The sequence below is a fragment of the Rhinoraja longicauda genome, chromosome 16 (assembly GCF_053455715.1).
Source record: "Rhinoraja longicauda isolate Sanriku21f chromosome 16, sRhiLon1.1, whole genome shotgun sequence".
Classification (NCBI taxonomy): domain Eukaryota; kingdom Metazoa; phylum Chordata; class Chondrichthyes; order Rajiformes; family Arhynchobatidae; genus Rhinoraja; species Rhinoraja longicauda.
The window spans coordinates 7137791-7158714 of record NC_135968.1 but is presented as its reverse complement, the minus strand read 5'-3'; the positions used below and the strand labels follow the sequence as shown (position 1 = coordinate 7158714).

At 46.5% G+C, this 20924-nt stretch overlaps 1 protein-coding gene across 3 annotated transcripts in view; it reads right to left on the bottom strand.

Moving 5' to 3' along the window:
* Nucleotides 1-706: 706 nt before the first annotated feature.
* Nucleotides 707-20924, bottom strand: part of slc25a16 (solute carrier family 25 member 16) — a 31290-nt gene continuing 11072 nt past the window's right edge. For all 3 annotated transcript variants that reach the window (XM_078413129.1, XM_078413130.1, XM_078413128.1), the window contains exons 3-10: nucleotides 19670-19762; nucleotides 18475-18608; nucleotides 13763-13826; nucleotides 12067-12188; nucleotides 7460-7526; nucleotides 5733-5895; nucleotides 3362-3430; nucleotides 707-1874 (exon numbers count right to left, since the gene is read on the bottom strand). In XM_078413129.1, the coding sequence (XP_078269255.1) occupies nucleotides 1718-1874; nucleotides 3362-3430; nucleotides 5733-5895; nucleotides 7460-7526; nucleotides 12067-12188; nucleotides 13763-13826; nucleotides 18475-18608; nucleotides 19670-19762 (869 nt within the window). In that variant the 3' untranslated portion in view covers nucleotides 707-1717. The remainder of the gene's footprint in view (nucleotides 1875-3361; nucleotides 3431-5732; nucleotides 5896-7459; nucleotides 7527-12066; nucleotides 12189-13762; nucleotides 13827-18474; nucleotides 18609-19669; nucleotides 19763-20924) is intronic.

Below are 20924 nucleotides of genomic sequence, written 5' to 3'. Positions count from 1 at the left end.
CTTACCATCAGAGCAACCCCACCCCCTCTGCCCACCTGTCTGTCTTTTCTATACGTTGTGTACCCCTGAATATGCAGTTCCCAGCCCTGGTCCTCTTGTAGCCATGTCTCAGTGATCCCTACAACATCATACTTGCCCATGACTAACTGAGCCTCAAGCTCATCCACTTTATTTTTTATACTACGCGCATTTCAGTACAACACTTTAACTTCTGTATTTACCTCCCCTCTCACATCGTTCACAATTGGCCCTGCCCTTAATTTCTTTTCCCCTCTAGAACTTCTGTTCCCATTCTTCCGAGAGTCTTTTGCAATATCTCCTGTATTCCCTTTTACCTCATCTTCATATTCACAATTTGTTAACCCCTCCCCCCCACTACTTAGTTTAAAGCCACAGGTGTCACACTAGCAAACCTGCCTGCCAGAATGTTTGTACCCCTGCTGTTAAGATGCAACCCGTCCCTTTTGTACAAGTACAGTCCAGAGATAACCACCTTCGACGTCCTACTTCTCAGTGTTTTTCCCAACTCTCTAAACTCCCGCTGTAGCACCTCCTTCCTCTTCCGCCCGACGTCATTCGTGCCCACGTGCACAACGACTTCAGGTTGATCGCCTTCCCTCACTAGGATTTTCTGAAGCCGGAGATGATTGCACATACCATCTCCTGCCTCCAATGAAGCAGAATACAATGAAACATCAGAGCAACAAATGTTCACAAGGATTTACTGCAGTTGAAGTTTACAAGAAATAAATGCCTGGAAATGTGATGGTCTCGGTGGATTAAGCGTGCGTGGCGTTTAGCGATGGACTTTGTTGTCAGTCGTGGCGAACGTTGACGAGACTTTGCAGACCTGTGACTGCCCGCTCTCATTTCCAAACCCCGTTTGTCGAGCCGTTCCCAGATATTCTTGGAGTAAATAACAACGGTCTCGCGTTTCCCCAAATAACTCCCGACACCTGTTGGCAGTGGAGGGAACGGGCACATCCTAGACCAGCAACCACTTCAGCAGTACCTAGTTTCATGTAGAGAAGTTCGAGGTGCATTTTCAAGTCAATTTCTCGACAGGTGTACATACGTCTGTAGGTGCGGTGAAATGTTATGAACGGTAACTAGAAAGGGTATTCTGACACTGGGCTCAAGGATGGTTTCCTCAGAGCTTGAAGCTTGAAGGTGCAGGTGTGTAGATGCAGTGAAATGTTCTGAACAGTAGATACAAAGGATCTTTCCCTCAAGTTGGGCCAAATGGTTTCCTCACAGCTGGAAGCTTGTGGACGGTGGATGTGGCGGTTGTATCTCAGTTACGGACGCCCATCGTGTGTCTATGTACAGGGCCAAACTCGAGTGTGGTTCAGTAGCTTCGGTCCAGTTGGCAGCACTCTTGCCCGAGTTGGGAGATTTTGAAGTGTGGCTTCCCGCGAGAGAACCGAAGCCAAATTCCTCAGGGCAGCACAGTCAAAGGTGCCACCCATCCAATGATGGTTCTACCGAGGCCCTTCAGCTCTTTTCAAATGACTTTAAAGAACCCATGGCGTAATTCTGAAGCAACATCAAAATCCTGGCCAAAGCATGGCAATGGCGATCATCAAACCCCAATCACAGTCACTTCATTTTATAAATAATCGCCTCCAAAGACGGTCGGAGCAGTCAGCAGAGGGAAATCTTCTCATGATTGATACGTGGTCGTTGTGATGATGAATTTGATGGTGCTGCAACGCCCTCAGTTGAGATGAAGAGCCTGCCTCATGAGTTCGTAGGTGGTAAAGGCCACAGCCTGAGAGGGGATACAGCGGATGTAATTGAGAGTGAGGCCTCGGTATAGGCCCCTCCGTAAGCCGTGTTGCTCGTAGACATATCTCAGAGTCTTGGACATTGTCCTGGTTAAGGAGAAAGATAGAACAAGAAATCATCATCACTTACACATAAAAGTGCCACAGTTTAATTAGTGTCCCTCCGAATCAACTGAATAATTACAACCTCATTGATTAAATGAAACGGGTGGGGGCTTGGAACGCAGCGCCAGGGGTGGTAGTGGCGGAGGTAGATATGGTGGTGGCGTTTCAGAAGCTTTTAGATGTTTGCATAGAAGTGCACAAGAACACAAGAAAATAGGAGCAGGAGCAGGCCAACCGGCCCCTCGAGCCCGCTTCGCCATTCAATACGATCATGGCTGATCCCACCCCAACCCCCTTCCCACTATCGCCCTTCTTCCCACCCAAAAGAACCGTGTGATCTCCTGGGAGAGGCGAAAAACCGGATAAAAACCCAGGCCAATTTGAGAAAGAAATCCGGGAAATTCCTCTCCGACCCCAAGTTAGGCGATCGAAACTTGTCCAGGAGATTACTCAGGTCTTACTATACTAACAATAGCTCATGTCCACTTCCCTGCCCGCTCCCCGTAACCCCTAATTCCCTTGTCTATTAAAAAACAATCTATTTCCGTGCTAAGTGCATGGGATAGGGGTCAGGTACAGGCAGATGAGATCAGTTTAACGGGGCATCGTGTTCAAAACAAACATATCCCAAAGGCCCGATCCTGTGCTGTACCGTTCTATGTTCTATGTTCTATGACTGTAATGGCAGTTTCTATACCGTCTCAAAGTTCCACTTCGATAGCCATTACTGCTCGGGGATGGGATGGAGGTATAGTTTACCCACACACCGCACTCTGAGATAACAAAAACAAATCTTCCAAACGCTGTTTCTTGATTAATTGGTCTTTATTAAAGTAGCACAAAAGTAATTCATAACTTTTCGTTCTTATCAACTGTTTCTTCTTCAAACAATACGGTAAAATTTGTGTAGTCGTTACCGTGTAGTCCTTGTGAGTGTGGCTGGCGCGAGTGTGGCAGTCATGAGTGTGGCAGTCGTGAGTGTGACTGGCGCGAGCGTGGTAAAAAATTGTATGCTCTCCATCCTCCGAGACTAAACTGACCCACAATCCCTGTCGCTACATTAGCCTCCTCCCATGTGGACACTCCCCATTACGTATCAAATCACATCCACAAGCATGCAAAAAAGACAGAAACATGAAATATTATTAACATAGCCATAATACAATGACAGTAACTAAATTAAGCGTAAATGGCTCCTACAATGACCATCAGGGGCGGCACGGTGGCGCAGAGGTAAAGTTGCTGCCTTACAGCGCCAGAGACCCGGGTTCGATCCTGACTAGGGGGGCTGTCTTTCCTACACACGTGATATCCATTTGTTGCTCATGGACATCAAAACTGCACACTCATCATATTACAGTCAATGATTTGGATGCACCTGCGATTTGTGAAGATTGCTTTACTGTGCAGCACAGATAGAACCCGAGACGTTTCATGTTGGCATTGTTACCAGAAATACTGTTACTTACACATATTTGTCAGCTTCAGCCAAAGCGGAACCCAATTGCATTCGCCGTCGAGCCACGTCTAGTGGGTACCTACAAAACACACAGTTTGTTAATAATTTGTTAAAATTAACCATTGGTATTGCATTTTTTTGTTCCGAATCAACCTTCAGGAAAACAAGCTGAATCAGTATCAAGGTCAAATCTCAGTTCATGCATCTGATTTTAAAAGGAACACTCCTCTTGGAAAGTCTGCGTGTCATAGAGACGACCAGCATGGAAAAAGGCCCTTCAACCCCAGTTTTGACGCAGGCCCTTCGGCCCAACTTGCCCATGTTGACCAACATGTCCCATCTACATTAGTTCCACCTGCCTGCATTTGGCCCATATCCCTCTGTACCTACCTAATTGTTTCGTAAATGTTGCGATAGTATTTGCCTCAACTACCTCCTCCGGCAGCTTGATCCATACACCTACCACCCTTAGTGTTAAAAAGTTACCCCTCTGTTGTACTTCGTGGTCCGGTATCTGTTATACCTTTGTTATGACTCTGGACGGACCACAAGTACACATGTTTAAAAGGTTTAAAGGCTGGAGCTTAAATCCATGCTATTTATTCCACGGCCACCTGGAACCAGAGTGACCACCAAATCACCTCATTCTCTTATATACATGTTACTACACAGGCAAACAAAGTAGTCCTTGTGATACAACAAAGTAGCCCTTGCAATATCAAAACACCCTCTGGTTCCTATTAAATCTTTCCCCCCTCACCTTAAACCCATGTCCTCTAGTTCTTGATTCCCCTGCTCTGCGCAAGAGACTGTGCGTTTACCCGATCTATTCCTCATGGTTTTCTACACCTCAATAAGATCACCCCCTCATCCTCCTGCGCTCCAAGGAAGAGGCTCCTAGTTTGCTCAACCTCTCCCTATTGCTCAGACCCTCGAGTCCTGGCAACGTCCTCGTAAATTTTCTCTGTACCCTTTCCAGGTTAACAACATTATCCCCCATAACACGGTGCCCAAAACTGAACACAATACGTTAAATGTGGCCTCACCAACGTTTAATATAACTGAAACATGACCTCCCAACTTCTATACTCAATACTTTGACTGATGAAGGCAAATGTGCAGAAATTCTTTTTGAGCACCCAATCTACCTGCGATGCCACTTTTAAGGAAGCATGTACCTGCACTCTTTGATCCCTCTGCTCTACACCACTCCTCAGAGCACAAGCATTCATTGGGTAGGCCCTGCCTATGTTAGACTTCCCAGAATGAAACACCTCACATTTCTCTACATTAAATTCCATCAACCTTTCCTCAGCCCACTTACCCAACCGGTCGGTCTAGATCCTGCTGCAATTTTTGACAACCATCTTCGCTTTCTACAATACCTCCATCTCCCTCCACTTCTTTCCTATCCGTGTACTTGTTTAAATGTCTCACAAAGATTGAAATTGTGCCCGCCTTCCTGTGGCAGCTTGTTCCACATCAGACCCGCCATCATCTGTGCAGTGGTGGGTGTGTGGATAAACCTTCCCCTCATGTCTCCCGAATCTTTCCCGTATAGGATGGAGATGGACAGTGGAGTGAGCGAGCACCTTTGGGGAAGGGCGGTGGGAGGCGGTGGAGAAAAAAAAAAAGAGCGTCTACTGATGCTGTGATATCCATCCACACGTACCAGGCCCGAATCCAACATGGATGGGTGACGTTTCGGGTCGGGACCCTTCTTCAGACCGACTGTAGTATAGAGAATGCGGGGATAAAACTGAGAGTTCAGCATTGTGTCTACCTTTGGTATAAACCAGCATCTGCAGTGCCTTTTTATTACACATTAACTATTTCAACTTTTTCTTATGAATATGGGCAAGTATTTCCAACTGAATTGTATCTTGTAAATATCTCTCAATAAAGAAATATTTGTACTTTTCGTGAATTATATCTTTAAAATAGAAGTGAAGTATTCATAGAGTCATAGAGTGATACAGTGTGGAAACAGGCCCTTCGGCCCAACTTGCCCACACCGGCCAACAATGTCTCATCTACACTAGTCCCGCCTGCCTGCACTTGGTCCATATCCCTCCAAACCTGTCTTATCCATGTACCTGCCTAACTGTTTCTTAACCGCTGGGATAGTCCCAGCCTCAACTACCTCCTCTGGCAGCTTGTTCCATACACCCACCACCCCTTGTGTGAAAAAGTTACCCCTCGGATTCCTATTAAATCTTTTCCCCTTCACCTTGAACCTATGTCCTCTGGTCCTCAATTCCCCTACTCTGGGCATCTGCCCGATCTATTCCTCTCATGGCCCGGATCATTCACGGCACGGATCAATACTTTCTCCACCCTGGCCCCCCCCCATGCCAACAAAGGTGAAGATGAAAACTTACGATATTGTTTGGGCTAACGCCCCCGCTATTCCACCACACATCAGATTCACGTGAGGTTTTAATACCAAGACATTGGGATTGTCAGAAGAAGGCCTTCCCAGCGCACCAGGGGCGTGGCTGAGTCCAACACTCTTCAAGGTGCCGAACGTGAAGAAGGAAATACCTGAAAATAATATCAATGATGCAAAATAAATGTCTCGATTTTTTTAAATTGCTGCCAATCCTGAAAAACACAAGATGCTGCAATTGCAAATGGGCTCTTCTGATCAAACTAAAAAATACTGAAGAGTAGGATGTAAAATAAATCAACATGGAGGATGCAGGATAAACGCTGCAGCGGGCCAGTGTGGGACTGTTTAAATCTTCAAGCTGCAGAAATACATAACATCTCACTGAGTAACACTTCAAGGGCGGCACAGTGGTTGAGTCGCTGCCTCACAGCTCCAGAGACCCGGGCTCGAACCCGACTCAGGGTGCTGCCTGAATGGAGTTTATATGTTCTCCCTGTGACTGCGTGGGTCTTCTCCGGGTGCTCCGGTTTCCTCCCACACTCCAAAGACGTCCAGGCCTGCAGGTTATTTGGCTTCTGTAAAATTGTAAATGTAAATTGCCCCTCGTGTGTGGGATAGTGCTAGTGCATGGGGTGATCGCTGGCTGGCACGGACTCGCTGGGCCGAAGGGCCTGCTTTGACGCTGTATCTCTAACGGCAGCGGCTGACTAGCAGTCTGTCCGTCTTTTTTTCCCCTTTTTTTGTTGTGTGTCGGTGTTGGGATGGTTTTTATATATATTTTTTTGGTTGTGTATGTGTGGGAGGGGGTGGTGGTGTGGGTGGGTGGGTGTGGGGGGGGAACTTTTCTCTTCCTCACGGCGCGGGGTGCGGCTCGGCTGCGGGGCCTAACATCGCCCGCTGCGGCTCGGCCGCTGGTCTTTACATCCCGGTGCGGCTCGGCCGCTGGACTTTACATCCCGGTGCGGCTTGGCCGCTGGACTTTACATCCCGGTGCGGCTTGGCCGCTGGACTTAACAGTGCCCGGTGCAGCTCGGCTGCGGGGCTTAACATCGCCCGGTGCAGCTCGGCTGCGGGGCTTAACATCGCCCGGTGCAGCTCGGCTGCGGGACTTTTCACCGCTGGTGCGGCTCGGCTGCGGGACTTAACATCGCCCGGTGCGGCTCGGCCGCGGGGCTTAACATCGCCCGGTGCAGCTCGGCTGCGGGGCTTTTCATCGCTGGTGCGGCTCGGCTGCGGACTTGACATCGCCCGGTGCGGCTCGACCACGGGACTTAGCTGCGCAAGGCTTGGTCGCGGGCCTTTCATCGCCCGGTTCGGCCGTGAGACGTTTCAGCGCCCGGTGCGGGGACTGTGCGGGTCGGTCGGGGACGAGCTGTCTGTCCGTGGGCGTGGGGAAGAGAGTGGAAGTTTTGTTGCCTCCATCACAGTGAGGGGGTGTTTGGAGTCACTGTGATGGACGTTTGTGTTGGGGTTATGTGTCTTGTGTTCTTTTTTTTTCTATGACTGCTATGTAGTTTCGTTCGGTACTTCGGTACCGAACGACAAATAAAGCTCTGTTATACCTGTTATACTGTTAACAGAAGTAAAAATGGCAAAATTGGGAGAGTATTTACTAAATTCATCATAACCCGTTTTCACATTACCCTGCCAAAAACTATTATAAATTTTACACCAGCAAAAATAAACCAAATGAGATAAAATGTCCTTCTACATTACCTGCATAAGGAGCCATGCCAATGATAGTAGGAGTCAGGCCTCTGTAAAATCCTCGATATCCTCCTTCCTTACAAAACAAGAAGAAAAAAACAAGATATGTATAATATTACAGTGAAACTAAGTTACCACATGTTAATAACAAATTTAAGTCAGGACCGTATGTAAAGGTATTGATTTCCTTGAAATCTGACAACATAAGGCAAGTGAGCAGAGTCCATAGTCTGTCCAGTCGAGATAATGTATCACAGGGAAAATATATAGGAAGGAACTGCAGATCCTGGTTTATATCGAAGACAGACACAAAATGCTGAAGTAACTGCAGGTCAAGCAGCCTCTCTGGAGAAAAAGAATAGGTGACGTTTCGGGTCAGTCTGAAAAATGATTCCAACCCGAAACGTCATTTATGCCTTGTCCCCAGAGATGCTGCCTGATATGCCAAGGAATTGCAGCATTTTTGTGTCTATCTTCTTAATTTATCACAGGCACCAGTGAATAATTCAAGAGTTCTCAGTGAAATAGAGTGGGGATGAAAAAAGTCAAAATGTCAATTACGGAAACAAATATACGTGTGTACAATAAATCTAACAATACATAAAAACAGAGGACGGTACAGGAACAGGAGCTTTGAACCACCATGTCTGCACCAACTATAATGCCATCTGCCTGCACATGGTCCATATCCCTCCATATTCTGCCTGTACTTTGTGTCTGCTTCAAAGATCGCTATCACCTTCCCCTATCACCTTCCCAGGCAGGCACCTACTATTCAATGTGTAAAAAAGAAAATCGCCTCACAAATCTCCTTTAAACTTTCCCTCTTTGACATCTTGTATTTTGTGCGAATGCTCCTGTTACAGTGATACAATAGAAAGTATTCAGATGCGATGTATCTCAGCCTGGTATGGCCACTGCTCTGCTCTTCAGCACCTGAACCTTCAGAGAGTGGTGAACACGGCCTAGCCCATCATAGACTGGTGCCTTCCTTCTAGGGGTGCCAACTATCTCACTCGCAAATAAGGGACAAGGTGACGTCACCGCCCCGCATGACCTTACCCAGCCAACGGCCACGTGCTCTCACTCCACCAATGGCAGACGCCCGGGCCAGAAGGCAGGTTTCCAAGCAACCTCCGTTAGGCGGTGCCCGGGACTCTGGACCTACACTGCCCGGGCCTACAGCAGCCACAGGGCCTAGTGTTTGGACCTACAGCCCCCCCCCCCGAGCCTAATACGGGTCAAGGGCGGTCCCGTACAGGACAAACCAATTTAGCCCAAAATACGGGATGTTCTGGCTAATACGGGACAGTTGGCAACCCTGCTTCCTTCTATCTTGAACAACTTCCTATTTTGAGGAATAGATCGGGTAGATGCACAGGGTCTCTTGCCCAGAGTAGGTGAATCGAGGATCAGAGGACATAGGTGTAAGGTGAATAAGAAAAGATATCATAGGAATCTGTGGGGTAACGTTTTCCACACAAAGCGTGGTGGGGGTATGGAACAAGCTGCCAGAAGAGGTAGTAGGGGAGGTAGGGCTAGTGTAGCTGGGACATGTTGACCAGTGTGGGCAAGTTGGGCCTGTTTCCACGCTATGACTTTATCTTCATGGCGCATTGCATCAGGAAAGCTGGAAATATAGTCAAAGATGACAGTCGCCCTGGCCATTTCCTTTTCTCATCCACCGACCGGAGGAACATAGAATAGAGCGGCACGGTGGCGCAGCGGTAGAGATGCGGCTTTGATCCCGACTACGGGTGCTGTCTGTACGGAGTTTGTACGTTCTCCCAGTGACCGCGTGGGTTTTCTCCAAGATCTTCAGTTTTCCTCCCACACTCCAAAGACATACGGGTATGTAGGTATATTGGCTTGGTATAAGTGTAAATTGTCCCTAGTGTGCGTAGGATTGCATTAATGTGCCGGGATTGCTGGTTGATGCGGACTCGGTGGGCCGAAGGGCCTGATTCCGCGCTGTATCTCTAAACTAAAATGCCCCTAGTGTGTCGGAAGCGGATGAGAAAGTGGGAACTAGTGTGAACGGGCGATCGATGGTCAGCGTGGACTGAGTGGCCTGTTATTTTTTTTAAGCTGTATCTGTAAACTAAGCTTAAAAATGTCATAAGGTTTAAGGATGCAGTGACTTTTCTTGACTGCTGCAATCATGAAATCAAGTGGACTCTGTTGTGGACATAGATTGAGTTGGGGAACAGAGGTTTAAAAGCTCAGCACTTTAAAGAAAATATACACAGGCTCAAAGACCATAAAGAGGCGAATGAAGCAAAATGCACCTGAGTTATAAAGGCTTCAGGGGGCAAGGGCTGCAAGTTATTGTCAACTATTGCATTTTGTTAGGCATAAAACTCTGTCCTTATAAAATTATTTTACCCAGATATTCTGGATGCTGCCCAAGAACTGTTCGCGTCATGCACCAATAATAACTTGCAAATGACTACCTTTGAATTCCTCGTTAAACATCCTCCCCGTGATCTGCCCACAGAAGTTCATCCTTAGAATCAAGAGCTGAACGTAAGATCGCAAGTTCCAGTGAGAGAAAGAGACAATGATGGCAAGGTTTGGGACCCGTGGGCGATGTGAAATTTTAGAAATTTAGTCAAAAAGCAAAATAAAGCACATACAAGGATTTAGAAGGCTGATATCAGACGTGGCCCTGAAGGAATATAAAGAAAGCAAGAAAAAGCGAATCAGGAGGGCCTGAAGAGGTCATGAAATGTCCTTGTGAGTACGATTAAAAAAATTCAAGGTCGACACAAAATGCCGGAATAACTCAGCGGGTCAGGCAGCATCCCGGGAGAAAAGGAATGGGTGACGTTTCGGGTCGAGACCCTTCTTCAGACCGAAAAAAATTCAAAGGTATTTTCATGTTCATCAGCTATAGGAGCAGAATTAGGCCATTCGGCCCATCAAGTCTACTCGGCCATTTAATCATGGCTGATCTATCTTTTCCTCAACCCCATTCTCCTGCCGTCTGACCATAACCCCTCACACCCGCACTGATCAAGAATCTCAATCTCCGCCTTAAAAATATCCATTGACGGCCTCCACAGACTTCCGTGGCAATGAATTTCACATATTTCGCCACCCTTTGACTAAAAAGATTTTATACAACCACTAAAAAGAGGGTAACAAGGGAGAGGGTTGAACCATGAAGAATAAAGGAGGGAATTTGAGCTTGGAGTCAGACGATGTAGCCACAAGGGTCTAAGGGAGTACTTTGCATCTGTGTTCACCAAGGAGGAGGAGGATGCAGAGAATAGAGATTGGTGTGGAAGGCACCAAGATTCAAGGTCATTTTGAGATCGAGAAGGTGGCAGTGTTGAGCCTCTTGAAAAGCCTTAAAGTGCCACAGCGCCAGAGGCCCGGGTTTGATCCTGACCACAGGTGCTCTCTGTGCGGAGTTTGCGTGTTCTCCCCGTGGCTGCGTGCGTTTCCTCCGGGTGCTTCGGCTTCCTCCCACATCCCAAAGACGCGCGAGATTGTCGTTTAATTGGCCTCTGCAAATTGCCCCTTGCGTGCGGGAAGCGGAAAAACAGAGAAATAGCGTGAACGGGGGGGATGAATGGTGGATGTGGACCCAGTGGGCCGAAGGGCCTGCTTCCATGCTGTGTCTCCAAACTAAACTAAACTAGTCCAACATTTTACAATTCAAGCAACGATGCTGCCATTGCTGTACTCTTGAGGAATTATTGGCTTCCCCAGAAGGCTGTTATGTCGGAAGGAACTGCAGATCCTGGTTTCCACAGAAGATGGACCCAAAAGGCTGGAGTATCTCAGCAGTCTGAAGAAGGGTCTTGTGCGGACTGTTGAGCTTAGGGTTTTCATGCATCATGTGTTTGGCCCTTCCGATCAGCTCAGCAGTCATTCATTCTATCCATCTCTATATACATTTAAACAGCAGGCGATCACCCACGTTACACCGAGTCCAATGGTTATGGTGTTGAGCCATTGCTTCGAGTCCTTTCCTTCAGCAGTAAAGCAAGCAAGACTCCAGCTTGGAAAGCCAAAGAGAAATTACAGTGTTTTAATGGAGGGATGTCTGAGAAAAAAGCCTGCAGAAAATATGAATGAAACCCAGATCTATTTACTACTATTTAATTGAATTTAGTTTAGTTTAGAGATAGTGCGGAAATAGGTCCTTTGGCCTACCAAGGCCGCGCCGACCAGCGATCCCCGCACACTAACACTATCCTATACACACTAGGGACAATTTACATCTTAACCGAGCCAGTTAGCCTACAAACCTGTACGTCTTTGGAGTGTGGTAGGAAACCAGAGCTTCTGAAGAAAACACACGCAGGCCATGGGGAGAATGTACAAACTCAGTACAGACAGCACCCTTAGTCAGGACCGAACCCGGGTGTCTGGCGCTGTAAGGCAACAACTCTACCGCTGCACCACTGTGCTGCTCAGTGAATTTTGCACACAAATATGCTCGTTGCATCCATCATAAAATAACTGAAAGCCAGTAACGTATAAACAGTACGCAAAACAAATGTGCACCGGGTTCTTGAAGATACGGCTAGTAAACTCAAAGCTACCATAATCACAAGTCCTTAGCTGGAGTCCTACATAGTGTGACGGAAAGTTTCGGTACGCACCTGTGTGTAAATAACTCTGAAAGCATCAATGATTCCAGCGTACCTGTGCTCACCCTTTACCTGGAAGGCCAGACGTGCTCGGATCATATCCAGCGGATAGGTGCATATCACTGCAGTAATCCCTGTAAGACAACACTATTTATTGGCCAGCGTCAGTAAAAACTCCCAACATGTGAGGTTGAGATATGTTAACTGCAATACCAGTACATTAACAGCTTGTATAACACAATGAAAGCTAGCCATCTCAGTTTGGAGACACAGCATGGAAATAGGCCCTTCGGCCCACCAAGTCCACGCCAACCATCGATCACCCATTCATACTTGTTCTGTGTTATCCCACTTTCTCATGCACTCCCTACTCAAGTTAGAGGCCAATTAACCTACAAACCCACGTCTTTGGGAAGAGAGGGGAATCTGGAGCACCTGGAGGAAACCCATGCAGTCACAGGGTGAACATGCAAACTCTACACTGACAGCACCCGTAGTCAGGATCCAACCTGGGCCCCTGGAGCTGTGAGGCAGCAGCTCTACCAGCTGCACCAATGTACCACCCTTGTTGTAAAATAACCACCTATAACATAAATCAATTTCTCACAAGCCTTAAGAACATATCATATCATATCATATATATACAGCCGGAAACAGGCCTTTTCGGCCCTCCAAGTCCGTGCCGCCCAGCAATCCCCGTACATTAACACTATCCTACACCCACTAGGGACAATTTTTACATTTACATTTACCCAGCCAATTAACCTACATACCTGTACGTCTTTGGAGTGTGGGAGGAAACCGAAGATCTCGGAGAAAACCCACGCAGGTCACGGGGAGAACGTACAAACTCCTTACGGTGCAGCACCCGTAGTCAGGATCGAACCCGAGTCTCCGGCGCTGCATTCGCTGTAAAGCAGCAACTCTACCGCTGCGCTACCGTGCCGCCATACAACAGGATAACACAGGAACAGGCCCACATCTGCACCAACCATTATACCAAACTACACGAATATAAGAAATAGGAAAACTAAATGGCTGCTCCACCATACAGTAAGATCACGGCCTCAATGCCATTTTCCACATTCAGTCCACCCATCCCACGACTGCCTTTGTGCAGACTGATATCGATTCCATCGCCACAGCTCTCTGGGATAAGGAATGAGAACAGCACAGGTGACGCAGCTGATAGAGCTGCTGCCTCACCGCACCAGAAACCCAGTTTCAATCCTGACCGTGGGCGCTGTCCGCATAGTTTGCACGTTCTCCCTGTGCTCGTGCGGGTTTTCTCCGGGTGCTCCAGAGTCCTCCCACATCCCAAAGACGTGTAGGTTACTTGACCGTTGTAAATTGGCCCTAATGTGCAGGATAGTGTTATGGTACTCTGTGATCACTGGTCGGCGCACACTCTGCGGGCCGACGGGACCCGTTTCCTTGCAGTATCTGGGCACGGGGAGCCGGTGTCAGTAATATGACGAGTTAACTGGTGTGTGCGGATGATTAACAAATGGCAAGATGATGTCAGTAAACTTGATGATTATTCCTTCTTCCTACCAACTGGGAATATTCAAATCCTGATCCTTGCGATTCGTGTAAATATTCATTTCAAAACTTCTCGATTCAGGAATGAGATATTTGGGAATGTTGCAACAATTCTCGACTGAAGATACCCTGGTAATGTATCTGGAATTCAAAAGGAGAGAAATACCTGCCATGGATCCAGCCATTAATCGGTGAATGTGCCCGGCAATACCTAGTTTGTTGATCAAAAACTGTACAAAACAAAAGAATGAGCTGTTTAGTTTCCAATTTTAAATTCAAACTCCAACCTAATTTGTACTGATGCAACAGCACCATGTGGCATTTCCAGTAAAGGTAAAATAGGTCTATATTATATATTATGTCCATCTGCAATATTAATTCGATATCAACCACCGATTTTCCGGCAACCTTGGTTCCAGAGGCTTTGTGGATTATCCGTTTTGCTAGACCAACAGAGGTCACGGTCTCCGAGAGAGTCCAATGGTACCGGAATGGTCTGCCTTGGCAGCCGAGATATCGGCCCGAGGACACGCCAGCGGCAGGGGCCTATTGCGACCCATGGATCAGCCTCGGAGGTCAGCTATGGGAACTGACCTGCTGCCCCCAGCCGGCCAGAGATCCAGAACCCTGCAAATTGGCCGCAGACTGCAAATTCAACCCGCCAATCGGTGCACAAGTTTCGATGAGGTCGAGATCGGCCACCTCACCCGGCCTAGGCGCCAAATTTTCAGGGGGGACTTCCGGTGTGGGGGGGGGGGGGGGGAGGGAGGGTGTATTGATTTCAAGTGCGCTCTCGTAATTCTGTCTGGATTTTTGAGATTTAGAGATACAGCGCGGAAATAGGCCCTTCGGCCCACCGGGTCCGCACCGCCCAGCGATCCCCGCACATTAACACTATCTTACACACCCTAGGGGGAATTTTTACATTTTACAATACGGTCGCTGTCGATATGCATCAAAAGAACCATGAGATCATCCGACCAAAGAGCCACACAGTGCACAGGTGGAATCACCATTGCTCATCCAACACATTGAGAAATACTCGATGCTGCAAAAAAAGCTGCAGTTCACAGAAAAACATACTGTCCTGAGGTGTGATAGCATAGAAGCCAATTACTGGATGAATACCTGGATACCAAGACTGCTGACCAGAGGAAAAAGGGAAATTTAAATTAGAGTCATACAGTGTGGAAACAGGCACTTCAGCCCAACTTGCCCACAACAAACAAAATGCCCCATCTACACTACTCCCACCAGCCTGAATTTGGCTCGTATCCCTCCAAACATCCCATCCAAATGTTTCTTTAAATGTATTGATAATACCTGCCTCAACTACCTCCTCTGGCAGGTTGTTCCAAATACCTACCACCCTTTGTGTAAAAGATTTAAATAATTAATAAATCATTTTTTAAATGATTATCTATATTGTAGTGGCCTAGCATCAGCCACTCTTTTAGGCAGTGCATTCCAGTCACTTATTATTGTGTGGTTGAAGGTGGCCCCTGCCACAGATCCTCCCTGAATCTTTTCCCCCTCACCCTAAACCTACACCCTCTAGCTTTATCAGCCTCTGATACTGGGAAAGGTTCCCTGCGCTCTTCTCTACTTATACCCCTCAATTTTATACATGGTAGGGCGGCACGGTGGCGCAGCGGTAGAGCTACTGCCTTACAGCGCCAGAGAGCCAAGTTCGATCCTGACCACGGGCGCTGTCTGTGCAGAGTTTGTACGTTCTCCCCGTGACCTGCGTGGGTTTTCACCGAGATCGTCGGTTTCCTCCCACACTTCAAAGACGTGAAGGTGTGTAGGTTAATTGGCTTGGTGTAAATGTGAAATTGTCCCTAGTGTGTGGAGGGAAGTGTTAATGTGTGGGGATTGCTGGCTGGTGTGTACTCAATGGGCCGAAGGGCCTGCTTCCGTGCTGTATCGCTAAAGTAAACTAACATCACCCATTCCTTCTCTCCAGACATGCTGCCTGCCCCGCTGAGTTACTCCAGCATATGAATGAATGAATGAATGAAGGAATAAGATTATTGGCCAAGTATGTGCAAGTACAAGGAATGTGCCTCGGTGCTCCGCTCACAAACGAAAACATACAGTTAACAATTAAGAATTGTGGCGGCACGGTGGCGCAGCGGTAGAGTTGCTGCCTTACAGCGAATGCAGCGCCGGAGACTCAGGTTCGATCCTGACTACGGGCGCCGTCTGTATGGAGTTTGTACGTTCTCCCCGTGACCTGTGTGGGTTTTCTCTGAGATCTTCGGTTTCCTCCCACACTCCAAAGACATACAGGTTTGTAGGTTAATTGGCTGGGCAAATGTAAAAATTGTCCCTAGTGTGTGTAGAATAGTGTTAATGTGCGGGGATCACTGGGCGGCCGAAGGGCCTGTTTCCGCGCTGTATCTCTAAATCTCTAAATCCAAGAATAAAGCATAAACACATCAAAACAATAAGGGTACAACATTACAGTCTAAACATGTGGGTTTAGAGCAAAAAAGAAACTACAGACTTTGGTTATTTTGTGTCTATCTTAAACTAACCATGTCCCCTCTTAATCTCCACTCCACGGAGAACAGACCTAACCTTTCCTGTCTTTCCTCATAACTGAACAGCTCCATCTTGGGCAACATCCTGATGCTTCTCCAGCATAATCACTTTCTTCATATACTTTGGTGACCTGAACTGTGCGTGGCACTCCAACTGAGGTCTGACCAAGGGTTTTTAAAGTTTTTCATATATGGTATTATCTGATTTGACTGAATAGCCTACAAAACAAAGCTTTTCACACTGTACCTCAGTACATGTTACAATAAAGTTAAACTATTAACATACCACATGATACCTTCTAATTTAAGTTGGCATGAAATAGAAAAGAATGCTCACAAACTGTTGTGGTGCAATATGTAAAAGCCAATCTGCTTCAATTAATAACACAGTTTATTAATAATGTTGGCCCAGAATTGGCATTGTGACAGGATGCCTGGCCTGTAGAGAATTTCAAACTTAGTTGATATTTCCCAATAGTAAAATGTCGATGGCTGATCACAACATAGCCACATAAAAGCTGGATTAATTCAGCAGGTTAGACAGCCTCTCTGGAGAAAGGGAATAGGTGATGTTTCGTGTCGGGAACCTTCTTCAAACTGAGAATCCGGGGAAAGGGAAACAAGAGATTATAGACGGTGATGTAGAGAGAGAGAGATATAGAAGAAATTAATGAAAGATATGCAAAAAAGTAATGATGATAAAGGAAACCGGCCATTGTTAGCTGTGGCCTAGGTGAGAACGAGTACAGACAATGAGACTCAACAAGACGACTTTGAAGCTGGTACGACTTGGGTGGCAGAGGGACGGAGAGAGAGGGAATGCAAGGGTCACTTGAAGTTAGAGAAATCAGTATTCATACTGCTGGGTTGTATGTACCCAGTGGTTTGAGTGTTGATTTATTGAACTTCAAGTACGCCCTGCATTCCCTCCATCTTCCTATCCCACCCCCACCCAAGTCACACCAGCTTTTCATTCTCACCTCGCTACATTTAACAATGACCCGTTTCCTTTATCAGTTACTTTTTTTTGCATTTTTCATTAATTTGTTCTATATTTCTCAACATCATCGTCTACATCTCTTTTCCCTTTCCCACGACTTTCAGTCTGAAGAAGGGTCTTGACCTGAAACGTCCCCCATTCCTTCTCTTCAGAGATGCTGCCTGTCCTACTCAGTTACCCCAACATTTTGCGTCTATCTTTGGTTTAAACCAGCATCTGCAGTTCCTTCCTACACAGGAAAGAGGGGTGGGTGGGGGTATTACTTAAAATTGGAGAATTTAAGGGACATATCGCTGGGTTGTAAGCTACCCGAGCGGAGTACGAGGTGCTGTTCCTCCAATTTTCATGTGGCCTCACTCTGGCAATGGAGGAAGCCAAGGACAGAAAGGAATAGAGGGGAATGGAAAGGGGAATTAAAATGGTTACCATCTGGGAAATCCAGCAGGCCTTGGTGGACAGAGCGCAAGTGATTAACAGCCAGAAAATGGGGCCATAGATCCAGAAGTACAAGTTCAAATCGTGTCATGACAACAGGGTAAATTAAATCAATGTAATTAAACAAATCTGAAATTAAAGCCGCTCTTAATGGTAACGCTGAAACCAGTAAAAATCCACCTGGTTCATCAGAAAATGAAGTTATTAAGTTATTAGTTAAATAACTTTAGTTATTTGTTAAGTTATTAGTGAAACGACTAACTAAATTGCCACCCTTTTCTTCGGCACCAGCCACAACAATGTGGTTGACCCTTAATTATCCACTCAGTGCATGGGCAATTAGTGTTGGCAAGAGCACTTCCAGCAATCTCCACAACTCATTGGGAACTTGGGAAAAGGAGAACTGTTACTGCTTTGTGCGCACTGAAATAATGACAATGATGGATTCTGGGGAGTGGAGGGCTTTACGGAGTTTGGACGTTCTCTCTGTGACTGCATGGGTTTTCCCCAGATGCTACAAGGGACACAGGTTTCAGGCGAGAGGGGAAAGATTTAATTGGAACCCGAGGTGCAACCTTTTCCACACAGAGTGCGATGGTTATATGGAACGAGCTGTTAGAGAAGGTAGTCGAGGCAGGTATTATAACAACATAAAGCAACACTTAAAAGGCATTTGTTCAAGGCCAAACGCAGGCAGGTGCGGTGACTAGTGCAGATGGGGCATCTTGGTCAGCATGGGCAAGTTGGGCTGATGGACCTGTTTCCATGCTGTTTGACTTTGGCTCTACCTGGAGAAGGGAATCGAGGGTGTGGAGGAACAGAAGAAAATTCCACGTGGGGAAATAGAGAGAGTACGACTTGGCTCAAGATCACCACTACTGAGTCAACTAACTTTACCTTTCTGTATCTGTCGAATGCAGTGAACTGAATGGCGCCGTATGGAAAGATCCTGACCATCATAGCTCCGTTACCTTTATACAATCCAAGGAAGCCTTCTTTCTTTGGCACAGCGCAAAGAGCAGAAAACACTCCTGTAAGAAAGGTCGCAATCTTTAATTTCATGGGTGTTGCCAATTGTTAAACCCCACCCCCTCAACCAGATTCTCCAATATCTTTCCCAGAGTAACAGTGAGAAAACTAGGCTCTGCCACTGGACTCCAATTTCAGCAGCAAAGCAAACCTACAAATTTAGTATCCGAATCTAATCAGTCCGACTTGAATTTGAGCGTTCTTGAACAATGTGCAGAGGTCCAGCCATTTAGCATTGGCCCAGACTATCAGAGTCAGACAGGAAAGCGTACAGTATCGTCCAGCATCAGAGATCCACACCAACCTGGCCAAGCTTCCATCTCGCTCCTGCCATCGGGAAGAAGATAGAGGCCTGAAAACTGTATCATCCAGGTTCAGGAACAGCATCGTCCCTACAGCCATCAGGTTAGTAAATACTACAACCTCCAAATAAGCTCTCAACTACGTAGACTTGGGATAGCATTGGTTTTAGTGTGTGAGTGTGCGGACATTCTTAAATATTATATTTATAACAAATATATATATATCTATATATATCTATATATATATGTATATATATATATACACATACACACACACAATATATCACAAGCATTATTACATTGTTGGCCTGGACTCCGAACCTTTAATTAGGACAGGGGGTGGACAAGAGTTGGAGGTTTGTAGAATGTAACATATGTCTCACAAAGATCACCAGCGTGCAAGCTAATATTAAGTACCTCAGCATCTTTAACCTCGACTCAAACAATAGACAATAGGTGCAGGAGTAGGCCATTCAGCCCTTTGCGCCAGCACCGCCATTCACTGTGATCACGGCTGATCTTCCACAATAATTCCCCCGTTCCTGCCTTCTCCCCGTATCCCTTGACTCTGCTATCTTTAAGAGCTCTATCTAACCCTCTCTTGAAAGCATCCAGAGAATTGGCCGTCACTACCTTCTGAGGCAGAGAATTCCACAGCTTCACAACTCTCTGGGTTGGCTGAGTTCTCCAAGTTACATTGCACTGGCCTACAATCAAACAAATAGGTGCAGGGGGTGGGACAGATGTTTGAGTGTAATTACCAAGGTGATTGTAGTGACGGTTGTGAGCCTGTAGTAAAATCTTCACCCTGTCCAAGGGGGCGATAGTTGACTTTGCACAACATCCTGCAACACCTACGTAAAAAACAAAATGAGCTTTTATCTTCAACACCAACAAAAAAATTCTGCAACATCTAAATCCAATTTGCATAGATATACAAAGTGTACATACAATAGGACAAAAGAGCTAACATTGACCATTGCCCAAGTCAGAAGGATTGGTTCAAGCCGCACTAATTAGTTTGTGCACAGTGATTACAGCACCAGAGTGCGAGAGTTTTCATCCTTCATATAAACATGCATTGTGGCTCGGTCTACCCTCTCAGTTGATAAGCAATGGCATCTTTTCCAATGTGGAAACCAGATTTCCCACCATGATCCCATGAGTAGGTTAACCTGTGAAGGAGATGAGAAGGAATTTCTTTTGTCAGATGGTGGTGAATCTGTGGAATTCTTTGCCACAGAAGGCTGTGGAGGCCAAGTCAGTTGATATTTTTAAGGCAGAGATAGATAGATTCTTGATTAGTACGGGTGTCAGAGGTTATGGGGAGAAGGCAGGAGAATGGGGTTAGGGGGGAGAGATAGTTCAGCCATGATTGAATGGTGGAGTAGACTTGATGGGCCGATTGGCCTAATTCTACTCCTATTCCTTTTGACCTTAATGAACAATCAAGCAGATTCAAAGATAGACACAAAATGCTGGAGTAACTTAGTGGGTCGGACAGCATCCCTGAAGAACGTGTTTCGGTGATGTTTCGGGTCGGAAGCCTTCTTCAGACAGATGGTAGGGGTGGGAAAGCTGGATGTGAGGAGGGCCAGGGCCAGGACAGAGCGACAGGTGGACAAAGGCGAGGGAGCCATTTGATAGCCAGATTGTTGGACAAAGGCCAGAGTTGAAGAAACAGGTGCGAGCTGAAAGGATAAAGAGTTGCAAACCTTCGTTAAGCCCAAGGATAGAAATGTTGTGAAATGCAAATTTGTTGTAAAATGTACAAATGGAGGGGGAAGGGGGAAAAAACGGTTGCGAGGTCAGCCGTGTTTCAGGAGAGAGTGGAAGGGTGGATTTGGGAAAGATAGGGGAGGGGGAAGAAGGCCGTTTGTTGATTAGTTGCTTAAATAGAATCCCTTGGACGATCAACAAAACAATTTAAACACAATGGAGAGGTTGAGAGAAAAGGCAGAACCAAGAGTCGTCAGCATACACATGAAAGCACAAACTCTCTCGTTAGGTGATGCT